This window comes from Nelumbo lutea, chromosome 2 (genome assembly GCF_056320005.1).
Source record: "Nelumbo lutea isolate HS-2025 chromosome 2, American lotus-T2T, whole genome shotgun sequence".
Lineage (NCBI taxonomy): Eukaryota > Viridiplantae > Streptophyta > Magnoliopsida > Proteales > Nelumbonaceae > Nelumbo > Nelumbo lutea.
The window spans coordinates 15,684,754-15,711,158 of record NC_142685.1 but is presented as its reverse complement, the minus strand read 5'-3'; the positions used below and the strand labels follow the sequence as shown (position 1 = coordinate 15,711,158).

Sequence of the window (26,405 nt, the reverse complement as noted above, 5' to 3'; positions counted from 1 at the left end):
CATCTGTCATCAGGGCAACAGAACATAATAAAGGCCTTTTTTTTCTGTTATAGATTAACCAACGCCTTTTTATATACGGGCTTTTTAGTCCAGGGGTGTCATCAAGCCTGTACCACTCAACTGGACAACTTCCTTGATAGGGCATCATACATCCAAGAGGTCTCCTAACAAACTTCTCAATAATGTAAAATTGACGGGTTTAATTATACGATATTGGTCATAATTTGTTAGTCAAAATGTGGAATGCCCGGGCAATGACTGAAAGACATGCTGCAAATATCCCAAAGTGCAATAAATAAGGATTGTATTACCTTTTCATTCATCTTGTGAATTACAGGTAAGAATTTCAACACTATCCATCCTAAAATACAAGTCTACTCCTTCCACTGGCACCTTGAAGGCATCAAAAGAATTACTGTACAAATAAATGATCACATATAAACACTGCCAGTCATCAGGCAAGATATTGAGAAGAAACTCATCAACTTCAGGGTGGGCACTGTTGATCCTCACACTTGAGAAGAGCCATCCTTTGAGACCTCGACTGACTCTGTCTGTTGTTCAAGATATCAATATATGTCTGGAGGCGAAACCGATCTGAACTTGTGAGGGAGAAGGGAGGGTTCAAGATAAGGGAAGGTGCTTCCACTAAAAGAAAAATGAGCAAGCGTACTGCTTTTGAATACAAAGCTGCTGCACTCTCCATTTCACCCATCAGCTCCTCAACCTGCCACATAAATATAAAAAAGCCCATCAGCTGTTGTATCCTTCTTAACACCAAGAAACATGGAAAGTTGTGGCCTAGCAGTCTGGAGCCCTCATAACTTGCCACATGGTATACATTCATAAGATCATAACCACCAGTGGTCCTACATTACAGAGTGATATACCAAAAATCAGCAAGACCAGATGACTTTTTACCATCTGATCTACATACCTTCAAATGTATGTAGCAAATAGCAAATACACAACTGCAGTCGTATCTCAAGCTGATTTTCTGCCCAATTTTTCTCCAAAGTGGGACCCATATTATAGATCCCTATCTTCTGGACATGAGGAGACATATAGCAAGAAACCATTTTACAGGACCTATAATTGAATGCCCAAGCTTTTCCTCAAGGAAAGAAAACACCAAAACGCATCTAAATGGTAGGGCTCCAAGTTATATCCATTTGTCAAAACTCAAATTCAAATCCAACCCAAATTCATTCCATTTATAATTGGATCCTTTTTTTTTTCAGAGAGAGAGAGAGAGAAGGAAGATAAAGTATGATTATATTAATTATTAATATGAACAAAAAAGTGAGTAGAGAAAGTTTATGTACTCGGGGACTAAATAAAACTGCCCTCTCAGATCTTAACCCCATCCTGCTTTATAGAATGATTGTCATCATGTCATGTACAAAAAAGGAACCACAACCTATATTCTTAAATAGCTTATGACCAGCAAGCCAACAAAACGTTTTCCCAAATCATATAATTGGATCAAATATGGATCCATCCAAATCCAATTCATAGGTTTAAGTCTCATAGAAGTTATTTTTAAAGCCATTTTATTCATCATATATTCATATACAATATAAATTTTATTTATAGTCCATTTTATTAATAAAATACAATATTTTGTTCATTTTTATATTAATTTATGGTTTACAATTTCCAAATCTGATCATCTAAGTCTGACCTGAATGGAATCCAATTTGAAACCAATCCATTTGCTAAGCCCTACCAATTAGAACAGGAGCAATGGGACTTCATTTGATTTAAGAGATTTTCTAGTTTTTTAAACATATTTACAAATAAGACCATGTTTTTAAAACTAATCCGGAAACAGAACCACATCCTTCAGTTGGCAGGTAAGCAGTTCAACCATCAGGGTCAAACAGGTCAACCCATGATATCAGAATTAATTCTTAAATGATAAAAATATAAAAATAGTTTGATATTAAGCCAAAAGGCCAAGAAAGGTATAAACAATATAAAAACAAATAAAATACAAAAAAATGAAAAAGTTACAGAAAATTGTGTAGAAAAAATGAGTGTATCTTTAATATCATTCATCATGTCAAAACAAAAATAAGTGTGATAAAAAAGAATTTATTATAATGATAAAAATGGTTAAAAAGCAAAAAAAAAGAGAATTAATATCTAACCCATGGCCCGCTGACCAGGTCAAATGGTTTAGCAGTTCAAACTGCCACGTCACCAGGTCATTGACCAAGCCAACAGTTTTTTTATCAGTAGCGAGTCAATGGTTTTTGGTAGGCAGTGCTTTAGTGGTGAAACAGACCTAGAATTCTGGCCGAGCAGTAGGTTGACCGGTCTGACCACTTCAACTGTAGATTGAAAACACTGATTAAGACCTAGGATGGGTTCCAGCCTGAGGAATATTGTACATGAGGCAGATCTAGAAATCTGTGATTTCTTTAAATGTTCATGGCTTTTGTGCATTTTCATTTTCAATGTCTGCAATATTCTACATTAGATGCAAAGAAAGAGAAACTCACAGCACCAAGCCTGCCTAATGCAAGTGCAGATTGGAATATAGTCTCCATAGCATCTGGCATTTCTGTGCTACCTGTAACCACAATATTATTAGAAAACCAGAGAAGGAAATTAAGAGGAACATCTCTAATATCAGTACTAAGAAATTATGAGAAGTTTATTGTGGTATGGTATGAATACTGGAAGGTATGTGTGCATACCATCAATTGGCTCAAGATCCTTAGCTAGTTCCTCAGCATGCCCAACTTCAAGGAGAAATTCCCTCTCAATCTGGGGGTAAACAGCTTCAGGCCCTTGAGCTTGAATGACATTAGCACATTCTTCCACATCGAAATTACTATGCCTCTTGTTGGTGCTCCTCCTAACTCTACTCTCTTGAGTGGGACTTCCTTCTACAGCTGAGGCAGCCTGTGTATGACAGATATGAAGGGCTTGTTTCCAAATTGCCAAAATTACCAGCTGAATTGAGAAAGCTTCTAGTTGCCTACCTGCCTCAATCTTTTTGCACGAAAAAAAAAAAAAAAAAAGAAAGAAAGAAAGTGAAACTGTAAGCGATACAAACAAACCACATCAAAGTAGAAAATGGAAGGTCCCACTAGTTGACTGAGGATGGACAATCAACATTTACTGTGGGACACATGCAGGGGAAGGTGTAATAGTAAATGGATCCCACCAAAAGGATTTCCCTATGTGGCATCAACTTGATTGGAAGATCCTAATGCCCAACCTAGACTTTCTCCTGGACTGTAAACCATATATTACAGTCACAAAACACACTAGATTCCAAAATGTACCACCCAAAAAGGGTAATATTTTGGACAAGCACTCTTAGGAGGGGCAAATGAATTGATGATGTTGAGAAACCATGGTCTACAGTAGGGGAATTTGATATTTCATAAGCATTGGACAAATGAATCCTCCATTGGAAAGTTGGTTTGGGGTCCAAAACAGCCTCACAAGTCCCTTGTTTCCTCTGAAATGAGATAAATTTTAGCTAAAAGAAATATTTCCATGTGATCATAATAAACCCCTCTTTTTGAGCAAGTTTAATATTAAAATATTTAAACTCTCGGTGGACAATGATACTTGTGGAAACCACTAATACATGGCCTATGTGGACTGGATGATTGATTATGTTGCAAATCTAGAAAGCCCTTACTTGGTGGATGGATTGGATTGGCTATGTCATCACTCCATGTGGAACGAATATGACAGGTCATATAGGGAAATTCCCTTATTTACCAGATTAGGGAACCTTTTAGAGGGGGAGAGAGAGAGAGAGAAGGGCGCATTGGTTCTGAAGACACTGTATTTATCTTTTCTTTTTCACTTCTAACAAAAATGTCTGGGTGACACAAAATGTTGCGATTTCATTGCACAAGATGCAATAAGTAGGGATGCCATGATCTACCTTCTCATTTACTAATTCTGTTATAGCAGAAGCACACTGCTGCAAAGACCTAATCCTTGTCAGGCAGTTAGCTGAAGGCTGCTCCAAAGCATCTCCCATATCCATGGATCCTTGTGAAGCACCAGAAGGGACAGAGCTATGGCTTTCCAAGCTTCCAACACAAGGATTGCTGATTGGCATCGGTGCACTTGGTGAACTATCATTTTGTAAAGATGATAAAGAGGGATTATCCACTTTGCATGGTGAATTACGTGGCCTGGATGCACTTAGTGATGGTGAGGAGGCCTCCATAATGGATCCAGAGACAAGTACATAATCCTGATCGAACTCCAGTGAATCCAGAACTGCAATGTCCAAGGAAATTTAAAAAAATAAAAATAAAAATAATATAAAGTTACAAAAAAATATATTTTGAACCTTGGTAAAATAATATGGATATAAAATGGTTAGAGAACAAAATATGAATCTGAGCACCTTTGAATGCAGTCTTCATCGGTCTTTGGTTTGCGACTGTAACAGAACCTTTGATGTTTCCATCTGAATGTCTGTGCTGATCAACCTTGAACCCAGTTTTTTCCTGTTTATGTGTGAGTTTATTATATCTTGAAGCAATATCCATGTTACTAGGAGGATCGAAAGCTGGAGCCCTTTTTTCCACTTTTGTATCAAGAGAAAATCCATATGTAGGCCTCATAGAAGTCTTGTTCATGGGAAAGGCTGGGATCCCATCTGGACCACTACAATCATCATCTAAAAGGAAGGGGAGGCAATCATCTTGAGAACTATCTTCTATGTGCCTTCCAGGACTAGATTCAGCTGAAGGGATACAATCCCTTGTCCTTGAACCCATCCTACTCCTACAGATCAACAAGGATTTCATCATTTTAATGAACAGAAAGAGATCTGAAGCTATGGAGAGTCTGGTTTACCTCAATGAATCTACAGATTGGGTTTGGGAAAGAAATGGGTGGTTAAAAAACTCGTCGAACGTTAACCTTTCAACTGTAGAAAAATAAACACAAGCAATAAAAACGCTTTCACACTTAAGCAATACATAAATAATAAAAGTTCAGAATTCAAATGCATTTCAGTAGGTCTAAGGTTTTTAACATCATATTGTCCTTTTTTTGTTTTACAAGTTGAGGCTATGGGGATATAATATGCAGAGGAATTTTCAAATGATTCACTGCAAGCTCTTTCCACCACTGAGGACCCACCTTACCTCATTGTGACAAGTTAATAAGATGCGGGAGATGATCCCAGAAGAACTAGTTCAGCACATCAAGTAACATTGCAGGTGACACTGTGGAGAAGCATATCTTTGATCTAGCTGGACAAACCTTAACATGGAATAAGGTTTTTTATGGATCGAGCTCAAGATTAAATAGATATTCTATCCTCTATTGAGGAGATTCAACCTAGGCGAAAGTTACATTTTTTTTTCTTTGTTCTATCTTTCATTCTCTCTGCTAATTGAGAAGGAGGTATCAATAGAGAAATATTTCTACCCATTCCATTCGCCACATCAAAATGGCAATTCACTGGCACAGAAGTTATCAAAATAAGAATACTGTTCTAAAGAAATAAACTACTTGGTGTATTGATTCTCATCCTAAATTTGAAACCCTGTATTTAATGGTTCATACTAAATTAGAAACAATCATAGATATTGGGTCATATTTCAATCACAACATTCATTCTTGGTGCAATGGTAACTCTAAGGCTGACAAGTGTGAAAATACAGGTTTGAGTCTGAGAAGGGCCCATTTTGTACCCAAAACAAAAGACCAAAGATTAGGAAAAAAAAGGCTTACCTGGATTACGACGCAACAACTTTTGACACAAATCAATACAGTCAGAACTCAAATCATTATTATCTGGAGGGAAGCACAACTCGTTTGATTTCATGATGTTTTGTAGCAACTGCTCAATAAAAGGAATAAGGTTGCATGGTTATGAAACCAGTGAAAGCATGCAAAATTGCTTACTTTACTAGAAAACTCCAATCATAGTATTAACTACAGAGTTTGAGATGTGAAATAGTAAAAGTTGAAACCTGAATTTGATTGCTTCCAGTAAATGGGGTCTTCCCAGTTACAAGCTGAAATAGGATAGCACCAACACTCCAGAGATCTGCCTGTGTATCCAGTTCAAGGTGAGCTAGGGAAGAGTTTGAACAAGAATTTGGAAAAGATCATACATATGGAAAGAGTTGAGTATCACCTTTGCATCATACTTCTGGAGTTGCATTATTTCTGGAGCCATGTAAAGTGGCGAACCACATAAAGTTTCTGCAAGGCCTCTAGGTTGTAAAGACCTGCAAAAATGAAACCTTGCTTTTTCAATTTTAATTGAAACAATACTTGAGCAGGAGCCTTGGATAAACTGTCAAACCAGGCATCATAATGAAACAAAGCAACTCAACTTACAGGAATATTTTTTTATAAATCTAAAACTGTATTAATATAGATAAAGAGGGAAAGACCCTCAAGCTTTAAATGTATACATGTGATTACAAGCAGTATTTCCTTTATATTTCTCATATGCTTATATATCCCCCCTTATATTGTGAAAGCAAAAATAAAAATGTATGCTTCACCATTGCCTTAAGCTGTCCTGCTTGACGCTAGCAAATTCTTTGAGAATAGCATACCATCTCACTAGGATTTTTCCAATAATAGCCTCCCCTGTAGCAACTTTCCTCTAAAAAATTCTGTTATTCTCTTCTCCCAAACCATCTGCTTGAAAAAAACCCCATAGTAGCCTCCCCTGGCTACTTCCATCAAAATTCAATATGACAAAATCTTCTGCAAGGGGGTAGGCCAGCCTAAGGATACTAATTCTTTCCTAGAGTAGCCACCTTGTCACCACAAGCCAGTTCCTCCAAAGGTCATCAAAGGTAAAAGATGAAATGCTTTCTTAAGTTTTCATCCAAAGAATGGCCCAAGTTAACAAGCACTCTTTCATTGCCCCATTGCTTCTCTCCTTCTCTAGCAAAATTCTCACATTCCTCCCCTCCCAAATCATCCAAATCAATGCTGCTCAAAAGCTTCTCCACATAGTACTTCCCTTCCCCTTTTATGAGAAATATCACAAAACAAAGGATTAAATAAACCATTAACCTCAGCTAGCAAATTCCACCTGCAGCCAAATAAAGAGAATGCCCATTCCCAAAAATCTGCAATAAAGGAACAAGATATAAATAAGTGTTAACAACTCTCGCCGTTGGATTTGTGTTAGGGGATAAGAAAAGAGATGTCTTCTTTTTTTTTTTTCTTTTTTTGATAAACACCAAGAGGTGCTACACAAGCCGGGGGTAGCACACCCCCAAAAGAGATGCAGATTATCCAAAGTGTTAATCTTTCCTAAACACACTTCACAGCAAAAGGAACCAACTTTTGGGGGCACTGGTTTACTCCAAGCTTCATTAGAGTGAAAAGCTTAGGGAGAGGGTAATGAGCATAAAAGAATGGAAGAAGGAAGCACAAGAACAAAACACCCTTAGGGATGAGGAGCCCACACCCGACTATCATTTTTAAAAGGGTCCAAACAAGCATTACCAAGAATATGTGACAGATTAACCACATCCTCAGATTCACTATCCCTCAACCCACTGCAAAAACCTAAGTTCCAATTATGGCTCAAGGGAAGTAAAGGGAGGGCAATAAAACTAAACGCTGGAGTCTTTTTAAGCGAAGAGATGACAAACAAAGAAGGAAAAAGGTCCTTGAGAGAACTGTTACCAAGACAAGTATCTTCCCAAAACCAAACAGAGTCCCCAGAACACACATAATACCTTACAAAGTTGTGGAAAAATGGAAGAATACCACGAATTGCCTTCCAAGGTGACACCTACATAGCCCTGTGAGAAAAACCTGCATCCCTGCCATTTTCCTAAGTGCCATGAATGCTAAGATTTACCTTATGTCATAGCCTCTCCATCTCTAACAGTCATCTCCACAACCATTTTCCTAAAAGTGCCAAGTTCTCTTAACATTTTCTATGGTTAATCCCCCCTCGTTCTTACTTCTAGACATCGTCTCCCAATTAACCAATGATAACCAAATGATCTATTTCCCCCTCTTAGTTCCTAAAGGAGAACCCTCATAATTTTCTCCAACTTCCTAGCCTACCTTGGTGAAATTCTGAAGACTAAGAGGTAGAAAAGAAGTGTGTTAGAGTTGATATTAGGGCAATTCTACCCCCCAATGAAATGAAACTTCTCTTCCAACCCGCTAATCTTCCTGCACACCTCTCTATAATTGGGCACCAAAAACTACTTTCTTTGGGATTTGCACCTAATGGGAGACCTAAGTCATAGGCCAACTAGAAGTAGAACACTCCAAATTAATTCCTGCAACACAACTCTTCTCCAGATTGATTTTTAAATTTGAAACCCTTTCAAACATCTTGATGGGGCCTTTCAAATTATCCACCTTTCTCAAGTCATTTTCTTCATAGAAAATAATTATGTCATCTTGTAAATGGATCACTGCAACACTGCTCCCCCTCTCCCGCCCCTAAACTCCTCATTCCTATCAACTTTGAGAATAGTTCTGTTAAGCACATCTACTACAAGGGTAAAAAGGAAGGGGGAGACCGGGAGAGGGGGTCACCTTGTCTTAAACCTCTTGAAGCTGGGAAAAAACCTCTTATCATTTCATTCCCTCTTTTTTATCAAGATTTCCCTCTTTATTTTCTTGTGGTAATACTTTTGGTTTTCTAGAAAATTATGTCACCAATCACCATTTTTGTGTAACTTCTAAACTCAGGGCCCATTTGGCGCATCTTTTTGGTAAGATCTTCTGGTAGCTCTGACATGCAAAAGACGCTTTGAGCTTTTGCATGAAGATCTGAGCAGCCCGAAGCACGTTTGGAAGACGTGCGTCTTTCCGTGCAAGATTAAAACACAAAAGACGCAAGAAGCTTCATTTGGAGCTTCTCGAAATCAGCCCAAAATGGGCTTCTCGCGTCTTTTGGCGGCTAGATCTTCCACGTGCCAAACAAAAAAAAACCGAAAATCAGTCTTCACGGCTTGTAAACAGCCGAAAGACCGCGCGGAAAGACGTGCCAAATGGGCCCTCCTTTGATTGTCCCAATCTCTTCACACCACGTAACTCATCTTCTTCAAACTTCTCATCTCATCTCCCCCTCTACATGCTTCCCTCCACAGCTCCTCTTCAATGGAGGAACAAGCCACATTGAATAGAAGATTTCATCTGTGAAGATTTGAAATCTCTAGGAATCTCATTAGATTTCACCCCCACTAGAACATGGCAGTCAAGTGAAGGCCTACTAGTAAAGGTTCCTTCTAAGACACCTCCACAAAAAGAAGCCAAAGTCGTAAAGGCCTCAGTCTTCTACGGATGAAACAGCAATAACAGCACACAAACTGTTACCCCCTTCTCCATGTTCAATGATTTCGAGTTTGATATTGGAGACCACTTTGAAACGAAAACTTGACTAGCCTCCATCGGAATACTAACAGCTCTTAAATCCAAACTATCGTCCACTAATTCAAGCAACGTTTTGCTCTTCTCAAAGGGGGTTACTATTAGTGTACCTTTCAAGTGTGAGTTTCTTATTACCACCTATGCAACCTTTTCTAGTCGTCTATTATCCTTAGCTTGAATCACTCATTTTTGCTCCCAGTCCTTCTTATCCTATGTCAAGGCAATATTTCCCCCACCTACCATGCATTCTGATCCCTGTTGACCTTCCATCCTCTCGATGGTCTTCACCTGTGATTCTTCATCTCTTTCCATTGTCTTCATTTGTGCTTTACCTAGGGCCTCGGCATCCTTTAAAACCTTTAACGCTGCATCCCAGCCTTCCGCTTTCTTGCCTTCAGGAAAACAAATCATCTGCTTCCTCCCAAGACTGAATTTTTCAACCTGAGTAATGAAAACTCCCTTTATATTCCACCTCAACTCAGCACCAAACTGTCTTCCTTCTAGCAACTTCACATGCGCCATTCCTATCCTCTCCTCCCTTTCTTCATACCCCTCCAACAAAATAAAGAGAGAAAAACTTCCCTCCTCTTCCACTTTATTTTATGTTTCTTGTATTCTTTTAATTCCTCTTTATCTGTAATAAAATTATATTTTCTTGTCAAAGAAAAATAACAGAACATGAAAATTGTGCATGCACCATATATCATAAACTCATCAAACAGTTCTACTTATTTTTACCAAGAGAAAATTCACGAAAAGGAAATGGAAATGGAAACAGTAGAAGAACCATTGCCATAAACAACAGTTCATATTTACATGCTTCTTTACCCAAATTGGGGCTAACACATAATCCAACAAATTGGGAGGTTAGGTGATTGACAAACCTAACTCATATAGATAGTCTTCACAAACAAAAATACATCTACCTTGCAAATCCAAAATCCGCAATCTTCAATATGGACTGGTCATCATTAGTGGAACGAAGGAGATTCTGTTACAGAAATCATTCACATCAGAATGTGTAGGTCAAAAAAGTTTCTCATAAATAATAAACCTCCGTATTCAGTATGTCCCCACCCACCACATTGTAGTTATAAATTTCTTAAAAGAGAAACTAGCAAAGTATAAGATTTTAATTCATGGTAGAAATGATTTCTTACTAGTGATTGTGTTTTTTTTTCTTTTTGTGTGGGTGTTTGAATTTATTTATTGTGTTTCTTTTTCTTTTCCTTTTCCTTTTCTTCCTTTTGGAAGGATGAGGAGGTGGACTTAAGTCATTTAACATGTGCAGACAGAGAGCAACCACTTCAAATTGACTGGGCACTCTTATTTACTTATCCTGTTACCCAGCACCAAAACCCAGCTAGTTTGGAATACTTTTCCTTCAGGAGGACTACACAATTGCCTAGGTATACTATAGCTAATATACAACAATAGAGAAGGAGAGAGAATAAAATTTTTCATCAAAATTTGCAATATCTCTACAAGAAACCAACTACATGAGAAAATAATCTTTCAACAAGGTGGAAAACAGTGGGAGCTGCGAGGTGCAAACTCCCCCAAAAGCAACAACAAAAGATTACAATTAATCTTTTCCATGAAAACATTCATGATGCTTGAATGAGCTTCCATGTCAAAAAAGCACATGTAACCAAAGCAGTAAACTTATTTTAGAATAGGAATCTATAACAGGAAAGGCTAAAACAGACCTGTGGCTTTAGATCTCTGTGTATAAGATTGTTGTCACGGAGAATTTGTAAACCAGCAGCTGCAGAAGACATAACTTTGCATCGTTACTTCGTGAATCCATTTGCAACATACAACACAGGTTTAAGTAGGGGTGTAAACAGATTGAATTCGAATTGAATCAGGTAATATTTGAATTTGAATCCGATTAGAAAATCTGATATCCGAATTTGATTCAATATCCGACGGATATTGAAAATTAATATTTGAATTCGATTAAATATCCGAATATTCCATTCGGTTTGAATTGAATTTGACCAATTAATTATTTTAGGTGATTAATAAATATATAAAATAAATATTTTATATATTTAAAGTACATAAATATATAAATTATTTATATAATTTAATTATTATATATAAATTATATAAAACATTTAAATATTTTATATATTATATATAAGAATTAAATAATCAGTCAAATTCAGATATTTATTGAACCGAATCATGTCATATCCAAATTCAAATCCGATTAGTTATCCGATATGAATAGGATATTCGAATTGAATCGATTAGATATTCAAATTTTCCGAATTCGAAATTGGATTTTCAAATACCGTTGACACCCCTAGATTTAAGTGAAAAGAAAATAGCATCCAGATGAGACACAATAAGTTTGCACCTAGCTGCTGCATGAACTGCTTTGCAGTTGTTTCTGGAACTCTTCCGTGTTTATGAATATACATTGAAAGATCACCCCCTCTGCAGTACTCCAATACTAGATGTATTCTTCCAAGAACCTAAAAATCAATAGGGAAAACCAAAGAGAATGGCCAATTAGCATTATCTGATGATATTCAAATTCAATTTACCTCCATTGTTGGGCATACTTTCATAGACTAGAGATTGGAAAATGAAAAATAAATAAATAGATAATTGCGTATTCAAACATTATTTTTGAACTCATTATCGTCTTGATTGACTTACCTATGATTTGTCTTCATAGTTAAAATTAGTGATACCTAAGTTTTTACATGCCATGGTTTTGCTACAAGAAAATTTGCAGCAGGTCGCCTCTCCACTTTAGATATTTTCATTTCAACATGATTAATGGGTGCACTCCTAGCTATGTATTCTGGTCCAATAGGAATGTTTTAAAACGCAGAGGCGTGACACAAGGCGTTCCACTACCTAGAGGCGTGAGATGCAGTTCAGAACATAAGAGGCATAAGACTCCCGAACACAAGGAGGCATAAGCCTACTTATGAGGAGGGGGGATGAGGAGGAAGGAGGATCTCATTTTTCTTTATTTTTAATAAAAATCTTTTATAGTAACTACTAAGAAGACTGAAGGTGCATATCACTAGTTAAAAGAGGGGGGTCTTGTCAAAGTGGAGGCGAGCGAGCCGAAGTGAAGCAAGACCCCCCTAACACCAAAAAAAAAAAAAACAAACTGAGCTGCATCGAAAAGGGGGTCTAGGGGCTTAGTCCCTAGCCCACTTTCTTTCCCCTTATCTTTTCTTTCCTTCCCTTTCCTTTTCATTTCTTTCTTTTTCTCTTTTTTTTCTCATCTTTCTTTCTTTTTCTTTCCCTTCCCTTTCTTTCCTATCCTGTCATTTTTTTTTCTTTTTCTTTGTTCTTTTCTATCTTTTTACATGAGGTGTGCATGAGGTGCATGAGGTGTACGCGTCTAGCACACCTCATGGAAAAAGTGTATGAGGTGTACACCTCTTGCACCTGAGGTGTATGCCTTGGAGGTGTCAGCACCTCTGGCATACGCCTCAAGGTGTTTTGGGGCACCTCACCTAGAGGCGCGCCTCCAGACGTACACCTCCCACGCCTTTTAAAACACTAGTGTAGGGGACTCACTTAGAGCAGAAGTGTTGACCCTCCTCCAAGGTCTCATATTGGCTAAGCTTTTCTTTGAAGAATCAAGAAAAAAAATCATTAAAATGAAAAAGAGTTACATCCTAATATCCTTGGTTGTCTAATTGACACACCACATACATTCCAAAACGTCAAGTTGAAAAGGATTCTATATTACAAGGTTGTAATTCAAGGGTATTCCTAAAATTTTCCAACAAATCTGCCTTAGAGACTTGTTCGAAATTTGGTAGTATGAGAACTCATTCTGAAATCAGATTGGTCACTACAACTACCATATATTCAATGTTGTTCGATCTGTTCTCAAAAACTCTTCTGTTTCTCGGTAGTCGTACAAGACTATAGATATTCTTTAGATTTTGAACAGAAAATAAAAGTAAGGAAGAGAAGAGAAGAGAATAAGAGAGATAGAGAGGGAGAACTCGTGGAAGGACTTTTGAGAGAAGAGAGTGGTTGGTGTAATAAAACAGCCGCCCCACCCTTTGAATTTATATACATAGTTTCATAATTGTAAAAGAACTTAATGCTTACATGACAAGATAAGATAATTAAAAACTAATCCTAGATAAGATAGAACAAGATTAAAACTAATCCTACTAGGAAAGTTGATCCTAATCAATAACAATTAAATCTAAGTACAACTTAGGCTGTCACACAAGTACACTAATGTGGGGTCCACAGTTTCCTACACTTCCCCTCAAGTGGGAGTAGATGTTTGTCATTCCCAACTTGCATAGGTCTTCTTCTAACTTCTTTCTTGAAACAGCCTTGGTGAGAAGGTCTGTAGGCTGCATGTCGGAGGTGATGTAGGGAGGCATACTTCTTGAAATGTAACCCTTTCTCTAATAAAATGCTGGTTCACTTCAATATGCTTAGTTATGTCATGTTGTACTGGATTATGGGCTTTATTAATGGCAACCTGATTATCACAGTACAACAGTAGGGGTTTCTCATAAACAATAACCAATTCCTCAAGTAATGATCTTAACCATAGAATCTCAGCCACACCATTTTTCATGGACCTATATTCAGCTTCAGCACTGGAACGAGAGACGACATTTTGTTTCTTACTCTTCCAGGAGACCAGATTACCTCCTACAAAGGCACAATATCCAAAGGTAGATCTTCGATCATCAACACACCTAGCCCAATAAGCATCTGTGTAGACTTCTATCTTCATGTGGTCATTTTTCTTGAACAAAATGCCTCTGCCTGAGGACCTCTTCAAATATGCTAATATCCTCTCAACCGCAAGGAGGTGAGTAGTTCTAGGAGAGTGCATATACTAACTAACTACACTGACTGGATAACTGATGTCAAGTCGTGTGAGGCAAAGATAAAGAAGTTTTCCAACTAACCGTTGGAACATAGCTTTATCTTCAAGAGGCTCTCCACCCTCTGCACTAATCCTGTGGTTCTGTTCAATAGGTGTGTCCGCAGGCTTAACTCCCAACTCTCCTGCTTCTTCTAGTATATCAAGGACATACTTTCATTGAGAGACAAAAATCCCATGCTTGGATCTAGCTACCTCAATGCCCAAGAAGTATCGTAGTTCCCCCAGATCTTTCACCTCAAACTCTTGGTGAAGAAGTTGCTTAAGAGATTCAATTTCACTAGTATCACTGCCTGTTACTACAATATTGTCCACATACACAGCAAGCAAAGTTACGGAAGAATCCATTCTCTTAATAAACAAGGTGTGGTCTGACTGGGCCTACACATATCCGAACCTATCAAGGGCTCATCTAAATCTGTTAAACCAAGCTCTAGGGGACTGTTTTAGTCCATATAAAGCTTTGTTCAACCGACAAACCTTTTTTCCTGTCTCCGTACCATAAAATCCAGGAGGCAACTGCATGTAAACTTCTTCCTACAAGTCTCCATTGAAGAAGGCGTTTTTAGCATCCATCTGATACAACGGCCAAGAGTAACTAGCTGCAAAAGATAATAGGACTCTGATAGTGGTCATCTTTGCAACTGGTGTAAAAGTTTCTAAGTAGTCAATACCATATGTCTGAGTAAATCCTTTTGCAACTAGCCGGGGCTTATACCTTTCAACAAAACCATCAACATTATGTTTCACAGTGAATACCCATCTACATCCAACCGGTTTCTTTCTTTTAGGCTGATCAACTATCTTCTAGGTAGTGTTTCTAACGAGGGCATCCATTTCTACTTTTATTGCATCTTTCCATTTTGGTACTTCTAATGTCTCTTGTATTGTTCTGGGAATGGGAATATCAGCAATGGATGCGAGAAAAGGCTTATAGGAGGGAGACAGATGATCATAGGACAAGAACTGAGAAATGTTGTGAGCTGTGGATGTGGTGCAACGGCGCTTGCCCTTACGAACTGTTGTGGGAAGGTCAAGATCATCTAATGAAGGTGAAGGCTCCATGGTGGGATGTCTCTCATCTGTAGTATCTATGGTAACTGGATCCAGATCTGTAGAAGGAACTAGGGCTACTGTGGTACCGAGATCTGGATCTACAGAGGGGACTGGGACTGGCCTACACCGCTGATGTCTGAAATCAACCTGTCTTCATCGTTTGTGATAAACTCTCACACCCTTGCACCTTTGACAACCTTCCCCATTACACCCTTCTTCACTTAATGGGATTGGTAAAGGAACTTCTAATGAGCTGCTCCTAGACTCATTATTCTCCCCCTGAGGAGAAACCCTTGGATAATAAGGTTTATCCTCAAAGAATGTGACATCCATTGAGACAAATCTTTTTCCAGAAGTGGGATCATAACAATAATATCCCTTTTGAGTTTGGGCATAACTAAGAAAAATACATTTGGAGGACTTAAGATCAAATTTGGAACGACGAGGGCCAAGGAATTGAACGAAGCAATGGCACCCAAAGGTTTTGAGTGGAATGGTAAACAATTCTTTATTAGGGTATAAAAGGGTAAATGAAGGTTTCATGTCAAGAACCCGTGAGGGAATCCGATTGATGAGATAAACTGTTGTAAGAATAGCACCCCCCCAGAAACGTATAGGCACATTTAAGGTAAACATAATGCCTTTGGCTACCTTCAATATGTGTCTATTCTCTCTTTCAGCAACCCCATTCTACCGTGGTGTATGTGGGCAGGTACTCTGATGGATAATCCCATGATCAAGCATGTAGGAGGCTAATGAGTTTGCAAAATATTCCTTTGTATTATCGGATCTAAAAATTTTAATTTTAACCCCAAATTGGGTTAAAATCATTTGATGAAAGATCTGGGTTAATGCAGGAACCTCATCTCAAGAACGCATAAGGTAAACCCAAGAAAACCGAGTATAATCATCAACAAATAACAGGAAATATCTGTACCCCCCATGGCTATGGTATGATAAGGTCCCCAACCATCAGTATGCACAATTTCAAAAGGAATATTGCTTCTGTTATTACTTAATGAATAGGTTATCCTGCAATGTTTTGCAAGCTCACAACTTTCACACTTCAAACTAGACATCTGAACAGATTCAAATAAACTAGGAAACAAACTCTTCAAAGCCTGAAAGGATAAATGACCCATCTTATTATGCCAAAGCATCACCTGATCAACAGACTAAGAAACAAAGGATTTCTTAGTTTCACTATCTTCCTGATGAGCAGTTCCTCCAAGTAGGTAAATTCTATTTGTCTCACGGCCAATCCCAATCACCTTCCTTGTCTCCAGATCCTGAAAAACACATCAATCCGGAAAAAAGGTTATTGAATAATTCTGTTTTTTTTTTTTTTTTTGTAATGCTATTAACTGAGAGCAAGTTAATATTAAGCTTAGGAACATGCAGGATGGAGGATAGGGAAATGGCATCAAACAACTTGATGTTTCCTTTGCCAGAAATAGAAACAAGGGATCCATCAGCAATGGACACTTTGTCTTTACCAGAAGATAAATGATAGGTAAAGAAAAGTGATGGCAAGCCAGTCATTTGGTTAAATGCTCCTAAATCTATTATCCAATAATGTTTTGTATAACCTGAAACTAAAGCATGATAAGTTGAGGCCCAATTACCTGATTGAGCAAAGGATGAGGTTGAAGGAGCTGACGGTGGCTAAGGAGATGAGACTGAGTTACTAACTTCACTTTCCAATTGTGTCAGAGCAGCTCGGACAGCAACTAGGGTGTCTAGAGGAGTGCCTCTTGAGGTTGTTAAGGCTGCACTATCAGTGTTGGCAACGATATTGGCATTCCCCTTTTTGTTTTTGAGTTTTGTTGGAACTAGATGTGGATGCAACTTCCAACAAGTGTCTTTAGTGTGTTTAGGTTTCTTGCAATGTTCACAAACTAGGTCCTTTTTAGCATCTTTCTTCATATCCCTTTCCTTATCACCAAATTTGGGTTTAACTGCTGCCAAGGCAGATTCGAAAGGTTGCTGTTATAACATAACCTTTCTCCTAGTCTCTTCAATGTGCACTAGGGAATATGCTTAAGTCAAAGTCACACTTTCTCTTATCAATAGATGTTGTCTTACAATATCATACTCATAATTTAGACCAGCTAAGAACTCAAATACTATGTTAGTTTCAACTTGCCTCCTGTAAGTCTGTGCATCTTTCTGACTCTCCCGTTCAATTGTCTCAAAGTGGTCAATCTCATGCCACAAAGATTTTATGGTTGAAAAATAAACAAAGACATGTTTCTCTCCTTGTCTGAGATTTTTAACCTCACATTTCAGCTCATAAGCCCTAGCAGCATTAAGGGGCTGAGAGTAAGTTTCTTTCACAACATCCCATATTTCTTTAGTTGTTTTTGCCCATAAATAATTTTGGCTGATGTGTGGCTGCATAGAGTTGCACAGCCATGTCATCACCAAATAATTTTCCTGAATCCACTTAGCATAAGTGGGATCTTCCTTGGTTGATTCCTTCACATCTCCCAACAAATAGTTCAGCTTTCCTCTTCCCCCAATGGCCATCATAACTGATTGGGCCCACTCTAAGTAGTTTGAACCATCAAACTTTATGGTTGTAATCTGGAAGGTGTTTTTCAACCATGCTATCTGAACCAGCTCCAAAAACACCCTCCCCTTGGCTTTTAAACTCCATTATTAATCAGAATACTTCCTAATTGCTGTATCAATCGGCCTACTGGGTCTGTAACAGGTAATTGAGACTGATAGCAGTAAACAACTATAACAGTCCTAGCTCTACTGGATCTTCCAAAGAGCAAAGAAATCAAGGGAGACAAATATGATTACCTCCCTAAAGCAATACCAGCCCTGAAACTTGAGGGTTTTCTCTTAAACCCTAAAAGGAATACAAAAATGAGGGATTTTTTCTTAACCGTACCTCTTATATCAAGGTATCCTTGCTGCTGATTTAAAGAAAAGCTTGAAAACTTACCAGAAAATTCTGAGAAACTCTGATCTTGATAATCAACTTCAGTCTTGAAGAGAAGAAACTGATCTTGAACCAGAAATCTTCTGAAATTTTGATTGCTGCCTCTTGTCTTGATCAAGGACTGATCTTGATCCTCTAGTCTTCAAAGAAAAAACTGATCTTGAACAGAAATCCTCTGAAATTCTGATCGCCACCTCTAGTACTGATCAAGGACTGATCTTGATCCTTTTCTCTTCCTCTGATTCTTCCTGGTTATCAAAGATTCGATCCAATCTTTGGACTGCTGCTGTAGATAACCTCCAAGAATCAGCCGAAGAGAGCTTTTTCTCTATTCTTCCATCCCTAAGCAATTCTCATGTGGTCGGCTGGATCAAAGTCACATGAGAAGCCCTAATCTTGGCTCTTATACCAAGTAGTCGTACAAGACTACAGGTATTCTTTAGATTTTGAACAGAAAATAAATGAAAGGAAGAGAAGAGGAGAAGAGAATAAGAGAGATAGAGAGGGAGAACTCGTGGAAGAACTTTTGAGAGAAGAGAGTGGTTGGTGCAATAAAACAGCCGCCCCACCCTTTGAATTTATATACATAGTTTCCTAATTGTAAAAGAACATAATGCTTACATGGCAAGATAAGATAATTAAAAACCAATCCTAGATAAGATAGAATAAGATTAAAACTAATCCTACTAGGAAAGCTGATCCTAATCAATGACTTAATTAAATCTAAGTACAACTCAGGCTGTCACACGAGTACACTAATGCGGGGTCCACAGTTTCCTACATTCTCTCCCTCCAGATAGACCAGCATAATGCAAAAGGAACACAGCTCCAAATAATTCTAGTTCTCTTACTGCTTCTGAACTTTGGCCACAGAGAATATTTCTGCTGAAGTCGATGGATGGAAACCACTCATCCCAAATAGAAAGGAGAACTTCCATATGAAACTTGCTATACTACATGAGAAGAACAAATGGAGGACTATTTCTTCCCCTGATTGCAAATATAATGCCAGCTGGCAAGATGAAAACCCCTAGATTTCAGGTGATCAGAGGTGAGAATGCTGTCATGTGCCACCAACCAGGCGAAGGCTTCTATCCTTGGGGGGACTGGATTACCCCATACTCCTTTTATCTAGTCTATACCCCTTTCTTCTCTTGTTAGAGCTTTGTAGAATGACTTGACTGTAAATCTTCTTTCCTTACATTCTTTCCACCAGAGACCATCCTCTATCTCTCTAGAAATGCTGATACCTTCTAGTTTTTCCAGAAGCATAATACACTCTTCTACTTCTTGATCAAGAAGATGCCTTCTAAATTTTGGATACAAGATCACTTGCTCCCCTCTCCACCCACAGCATTGGGCTATTGAGACTTGTTGCTCTGTTAACTTATATAATGTTGGGAACACCTCACTTAACTTCCCTATTTCAAGCCACTCATCTTCCCAGAACCTCACTCTAGAGCCTTCACCCACTTTAAACTTAACCAATTTTCTGAAATCTTGATTGAAACTTATTATTCCTTTCCATACACTCGCCCCATATGAACTTCTCACTCCCCTTGGTTCCCACCCGAATTTTATCACACAACATCTCCCCACCACCACTCTCCTCCATAGAGACTCCCTCTCCCTCCCTTGCCCAAACCTCCACAGCCATTTCCCTAGAAGTGCTTTGTTTATTACCTTGACCCTTCTCAGCCCCAAATCTCCCTTCTCCTTTGAGTTGGACACCTTCTCCCACTTGACCAAGTGATATTTTTTGGCTTCCCCCACCCCTTCCCATAAGAAATCTCTTTGAATTTCTTCAGATTGGCTAAGCATTTGGGTATGCAACAACTAGAAGTGGAGGGAGACTCAAAGTTAGTAGTAGGTTGGTTGCAAACAAATAGTTTGGGAACTTGGTCTCTAAGACAAGCTGTAAGAGAATTATTGAGCCTTACAAGGGAGCTGGGTGTAGTTGTTTATTGGACTAGGAGGTCAACAAATGCTTTAGCTGACTTACTAGCAAAGCAAGGGGTGAACAGAGAGTCTTTGTTTTGGGCTGTGCTGTAAGTTGATTTTATGATCAAGGGTCACCTTATCCTTCTGTAGGTGACAGTTGTATTTCTGATATTCTAATTAATAAGTTACCATCCTATCAAAAAAATGATTAATAGGTGCACATGAGATCCCACAAGGCCCCAACATCATGTAATGTTATAATCAAAGATTTAAATTTTGTTTCGGGGTGTATCAACCAATACATATCATAAAAGGGCCCCTCCGATACACCCCTATATGTGGTGTTTCGGGGTCCCACCTATTTCAGGGGGTAGATGGGCCTTAAACCAATCCCCTTGAACCAATTTCAAAGAAAAAAACTAAAAAAATTAAAACCGAGCTTTCGATACAGTCCAATACGCCCCAGTTGGCGCATCAGACTGTATAAATATTTTAACGTTGGTTATAATTGAAATATTGTCCAGTTATAACTTACATGATTGACTAGACAATTTCAGACTACCAAGTCCCAACAACTGAACTGAGTAGTCATCGCTCAAGCATGACTTAAAAGCTAGTATGCAGACAATTAGATATACACAAATATGGAAGATGGAAATAGGACTTTTTCATCCCTTGAAATCCATGCTACGGAATACAGAAAAATGTACGAGTATCACATCCAAAATATTGATACTGCTTTTACATTTTTAAATCTAAGTATCTTTTTAATAGTTGAATATCTTCCATGTTATTGATCAAAAAAAAAAAATCTTCCATGTTTAATGAAACTTCTACTTTCTACAAAGTTTCACAACATAATTTGTCAAAATGTACCTTATGTATTTATTAGATGAGACCATACAGAAAAGTATATCCTGGTAGCAGCTGATGTGAATGCCAATATCAAAATTCATGTCTTCTCTAGGCCCAAAATGACAATTACCTAAATGAGAACTAGTTTGCATGTTTATTTAAAAAAGTTAGAATTAAATATTTGATCTAACCTGTTCTTATCAAAGCTATCTAACTTTTCAGTCTTTCTTTTTCAAAGCCACATTTGATAGTGATTAGAGCCAAAGTTCCTTTTAAACTAGGATGAGAGCCAAAGTTCCTTTTGAACTAGAGAAGCAGCAGGTGGAGGGTACTAGTTCTTTCATATTGGCAAAGAAACTGGGGGCCATCAAGGCAAGATTAAAGATTTGGAAGTTGGAAAAGAACTTGAATTCAGATACAGAGAAGAAGACTCTTCTAAGTCTCATAAAGGAGATAGATACAGCTGAAGAGCTTGGTCCTATTGCTGAAGAGCTAGGTCCTATTGCTGAGGAGCTCAGATTAAAAAGACGGGAGGCTAAACTAAAGTTTGATAAATTGGCAGTGATGGAAGAAATTAAATGGAGACAAAGAGCAAAAGTTATGTTGCTGAAAGAGGGGGATAGGAATACCCTTTTTTTTCACAAAATGGCAAATGTTAGAGCTAGAGCTTCTGTAATTACCAGATTGGAAGGGGAGGGCAGGGTAGATACCTCTGAGTCTGATATGAAGGTTGTGGCATCAAATTTTTATAAGAAGCTGTATAAGGAGCCTTGGCCTTTCAGACCTTTTCCTAGATCCCTTCCTTTTAATCAGTTGAGCGAGGAGCAATCTTCCCTTATTGAGGGTCCTTTCTCTGAGGAGGAAAGCAAAGGGGCAATCAAATTGTTGGCAGATGAGAAGTCTCCTGGCCCGAATGGTCTTACTAATCTCTTTTACATTAAATGCTGGGATGCTGTGAGATAGGACATTATGAATGTTTTCAAGGATTTTTTTGAGAGGGGTTCCTTGCAGAGAAGTCTGAACTCTACTTTCATCACCCTTATTCCAAAGATTGAAGGTGCAGTCAACATAAGGGATTTCAAGCCAATTAGCCTTCTGCGTAGTTTTTATAAAATCCTAGCAAAAGTGCTTGCTAAAAGATTAAAAGGAGTACTCGATAGTGTCATCTCAAACAACCAAAGTGCTTTCATTCCGGGTAGGTAGATGTTGGATTTGGTGCTTATTGCCAATGAGCTCATTCACTCAAGGAAAAAAGAAGGTTCCCCAGGTTTGATTTGTAAACTTGACATTGAGAAGGCCTATGATCATGTTAACTGGAGATGTGTGGACCTTGTGTTGCATCAGATGAATTTTGAGCAGAAATGGAGAAATTGGATTAAAGTTTGTATCACTTCTCCAAAGTTCTCAGTCCTGGTAAATGGGCAGACTACAGGTTTCTTTGACAATTCCAGGGGCCTCAGGTAGGGAGACCCCCTGTCTCCTCTTCTGTTTATCTGTGTAATGGAGATTCTGACTTTATTCCGCAAGAAGGTTGCAAGCTCAAGAGAGTGGGCTGGTTTTGCTATGGTGTCGGGGGGAGAGAAGGTGACCATTCTTCAATTGGCATATGATACAAAGTAAACTGGAATAAGAGCCAAATCATCCCAGCTGGCCAAGTCTCTAACCTAGCTGAATGTTCAGATATTTTGGCTTGTCAGATTGGTTCCCTCCCAATTAAATATTTGGGGCTCCCGTTAGGGGTTAGTGGTGGTTCCTCTGCAATTAGGGACCCAGTAATTGAGGGATTGGAAAGGAAACTGGCTTCTTGGAAGGCAAAATATCTTTCTTTTGGGGGAGGTTGACTCTGATTAAGAGCACTCTCTCCAATTTGCCTACCTATCTCTTATCTCTATTCTATATTCCTAAGAAGGTTGCAAATCAGATTGAAAAACTTCAAAGGGACTTCCTTTGGAGAGGCTGGGAAGAGGAAAAGAAAGTGCATTTGATGAGTTGGGAGCAAGTTTGCCTCCCCAAATCTAAGGGAGGGCTAGGCATAAGGAAGCTGAAAAATTTTAACTCTGCTCCACTCGGTAAATGGATATGGAGATTTGCTGTAGAGCCTGATGCTTGGTGGAGATCTCTCATTGCTAGTAAGTATGGTGTGAGTTGAGGAAACCAGAGAACTAGGGATCCTCCTCATAACTGGGGTAGTTCCCTTTGGAAAGGGATTATGAAGACCTATTCGGATTTGGTAAGGGGAGTCTCAATAAGGGTGGGGAATGGTAATAGGACCAAATTCTGGAAGGACCCTTGGTGCTCAGATGTTCCTCTTGCTGAGTCCTTCCCGCTCTTATTTCAGTGTGCATCAGATCAAGAGGCCTCAGTTGCTGAGTGTTATAGCATTTCGAGTGGTTCAGTTCTTTGGATTCCCTCTTTCCACAGAAATCTTTTTGATTGGGAGGTGGAAGAGGCAGTCAATCTCCTGTCATGTCTCCAAAATCACACTGGATTATAATTTGGAGGACAAGTGGTTTTGGAGGTGGAATTCAGATGGTCTGTTTTCTGTTAAATCCCTGGCTGCTTTGATTGGAAGGAGGGGTGGGTCTGATTTCCCAGCTCGACAAATATGGAATCCAAACAGTCCGACAAAACATGCTTCCTTGTTTGGACCATGGCTCTAAATAAGTGTCTTTCCAAGGAAAACCTGGTGAGAAGAGGCATTCAGATCCCAGACTTGTCTTGTAGTTTATGTGGTTGTAATATTGAATCCACGGATCATTTGTGTATCCACTGTCCGTTTTCTGCTCATTTATGGAATCATCTCTTCAACATTGTGAAGATTAGCTGGGTGATGCCAAGGTCGGTTGAAGAGTTGTTAAACTGTTGGCAGATTAAGGGTTTGAGCAAGAAAAGGAAGGTTCTCTGGAAGCTGATTCTTTTTGTGGTTATCTGGTGCATCTGGACTAAGAGGAATAGAAGGGTATTTAATGACAAGTCTCTTAGTCCAGAGGATCTATCTCAGAAGTTGTTGGGCAAGTTGGTTTCTTGGCTGTCTGTGACTGCTGAATTTAGAAATTGTAATGTATCAGATGTGTTATTTTCTGTTTCTTGATGGCTCATGTAATTGCTGTTTTAGATCAGTCAGCCATTTCTGGGACTGATCTCAGCTTCCTGTGTGTATCTTTTTCTTAATAAATATTACTTTACCTTTTCCACAAAAAAAAAATAGTGATTAGAAACTTGGAATTTAGAATGGCATTACAAATGATCATTCAAAGCATCTAATTATACTTATACAATTTTCAATAAATTCCCAATATCCCTGACAAAAGAAGATGAAGTTACAGTCAGCATAACACAAAAGAGATGCCTCCACCCACTATAAAGCCTCTTAACTAAACCAAGATTCTCTACTTTGCAACATAAGCCTCCTCAGAACATCATATTTCATAGAAAGATGGAAAGAATAAAAGGCTTCCATGTCTGATGCCTTCTGAGCTTAGTAGAAACTTTATGAAATACAGGCAGATAATAGATATCCGCCTTCTCTATCTACAAGCAATAACTAACCTGTCTAAAGTGAAATCAAGGAACTTCAACCAATATTGTCAAAGGCTTTTCCGGATCAGCCAATTTACAAGCCACTCCCTTTCCTTCTTCTCATTTTCTCTAACTTCTTTTGTAAGGGACTTTCAGAACCTTTATAGAAAGTATGCCAGATAGGTGGAGAATGGAGATAATATAAGGATAGAGCAAAAAGGAAACAGGACTTTGAGAGCCTCAATTTCAGTGTTGAATGATGATTAGCAAAAGATATTTGTCCTAGGGAAGCAAAAAATAAAATAAGTGACACCCAGCCACATTGACCATAGAAAAAATGAAAAATAACCAGCTCTCTCACTCTCTTCAAACTCAGATTGCATTTAAATAATGCCTAAAAAATTGCATTCGAACAGTTCCAGTGCCCCATTGAAGGTACAAGAGGAGCCTAGATTTCCGATTATTACATGCGTGAAAGTTCACTTACTATGTCCATGTTTTTCACAATTGAAATTTTGAACTTGATACTTACTGGAGGAAATGCTATATACGATATAAAACTGAAATCTCACCCAAATAAAATAAATGAGGTATCCGGCATTTAGCCCACACTATATAATTGAGTGCGGCAATAAACAGAGCAATTCATAAACAATGCAGAAAGTAAATCCTCGATTGACTAATCAATCAACATGAGGTCATTGGAATCTGAATAAACGTGCTACTAGAATTCTAACACGACTTTATGAAATGCACTATCCATTCATCATGGAAAACACAGTAAAAAGCAAGCAACACTTTCACATGGTCCTTGTCTTAGACACCTCCCAAATTTGGGCAACTCTCCTACCCGGTTAAGTAGTTAAAGTTAGAGCCTAAAAATCATAAAGGTAATCCGACTTCGTAATTTCTAGTTTCTAAACAGCGTGTTCTCTTTCAACTTTACTTTTTTCCAGCTCAAAACAATCGATTCAGCTAAGAACCGACTAACACCAAAATTTAATAAAGCAAGAACATTCACTGACCTCTATGATATCGTGCAAGCGAATGATGTTAGGGTGATTGATCCTTTTCAGAATAAAAATCTCAGACATGAGACTCTCCTGCAATTTCTTGCTAAGACGATCCATGACGATCTCTTTAATTGCGACCTCCGTGCCATGAACACGATGTCTTGCGTGCCAGACAACAGAGAATGATCCCGACCCGATCTGTCGACCAACGATATAATCTCCAACAACCCTAGCTCTGCTCGTAGTGGGTTGGGCCATCCTCAGAAAGCAGAAACCCTAAGAACAATAACGCAACCCAGAAAAACCTAGAAATCCTCTCTGAAACTAGCTCAAAACCCCAATTCGAGCTCCGAGATGGTCTAATTGAATCGTTCAACAGACAGAAGATGTCTTCCCTGTTTTTTTTTCTGGTAAGGAGGAGATAATGGGTTGAAGTACGAAACTCTTATTTACAGTGAAGTAAACAGATGTATGTGTTTAGTTAATTTAAAATTAATGAAGAAGATAAGAGTTAGCGATAGTTTGATTTGATTGCCCGCCTGCCTTACTGGCTACTGCCTTCGAGCTTCAAGGCTTTTAACCTTGATAATAAAAGACGTGTAGCTTCAGAATAACGAGCAACAGTCTAGCATTTCTCATCTCACGGCTCACAGGCACCCCACACAGGAGATGTTCCCAATGAACGGAGGAGATGGGTTGTCGGGTGTTTGCTTGAATGGGCCTTGCACTGACTTAATCCCATCTCCTCAGTGGGGAGCCGGGAGCCCATCCCGTCTCCTCTCAATCTCTCATCCCC

General features: G+C 38.6%; 1 protein-coding gene across 2 annotated transcripts; it reads right to left on the bottom strand.

The window, feature by feature from the left end:
• Window positions 1-277: 277 nt before the first annotated feature.
• Window positions 278-26,405, bottom strand: LOC148868798 (serine/threonine-protein kinase ATG1c-like). 2 transcript variants are annotated; one of them, XM_088972093.1, is made up of 14 exons: window positions 25,622-26,158; window positions 16,492-16,617; window positions 11,738-11,855; window positions 11,079-11,137; window positions 10,296-10,360; window positions 6,140-6,233; window positions 5,973-6,053; window positions 5,731-5,839; window positions 4,846-4,918; window positions 4,391-4,773; window positions 3,917-4,260; window positions 2,706-3,003; window positions 2,508-2,578; window positions 278-727 (listed from the first exon to the last, which is right to left on the bottom strand). In XM_088972093.1, the coding sequence occupies exons 3-14, from the start codon at window positions 11,799-11,801 to the stop codon at window positions 488-490; spliced, it is 1,881 nt and encodes a 626-aa protein (XP_088828219.1). In that variant the 5' UTR covers window positions 11,802-11,855; window positions 16,492-16,617; window positions 25,622-26,158; the 3' UTR covers window positions 278-487. The 2 variants fall into 2 exon arrangements, with proteins under 2 accessions (XP_088828219.1, XP_088828218.1); XM_088972092.1 differs by lacking the exon at window positions 16,492-16,617 and having other exon boundaries at window positions 25,622-26,405.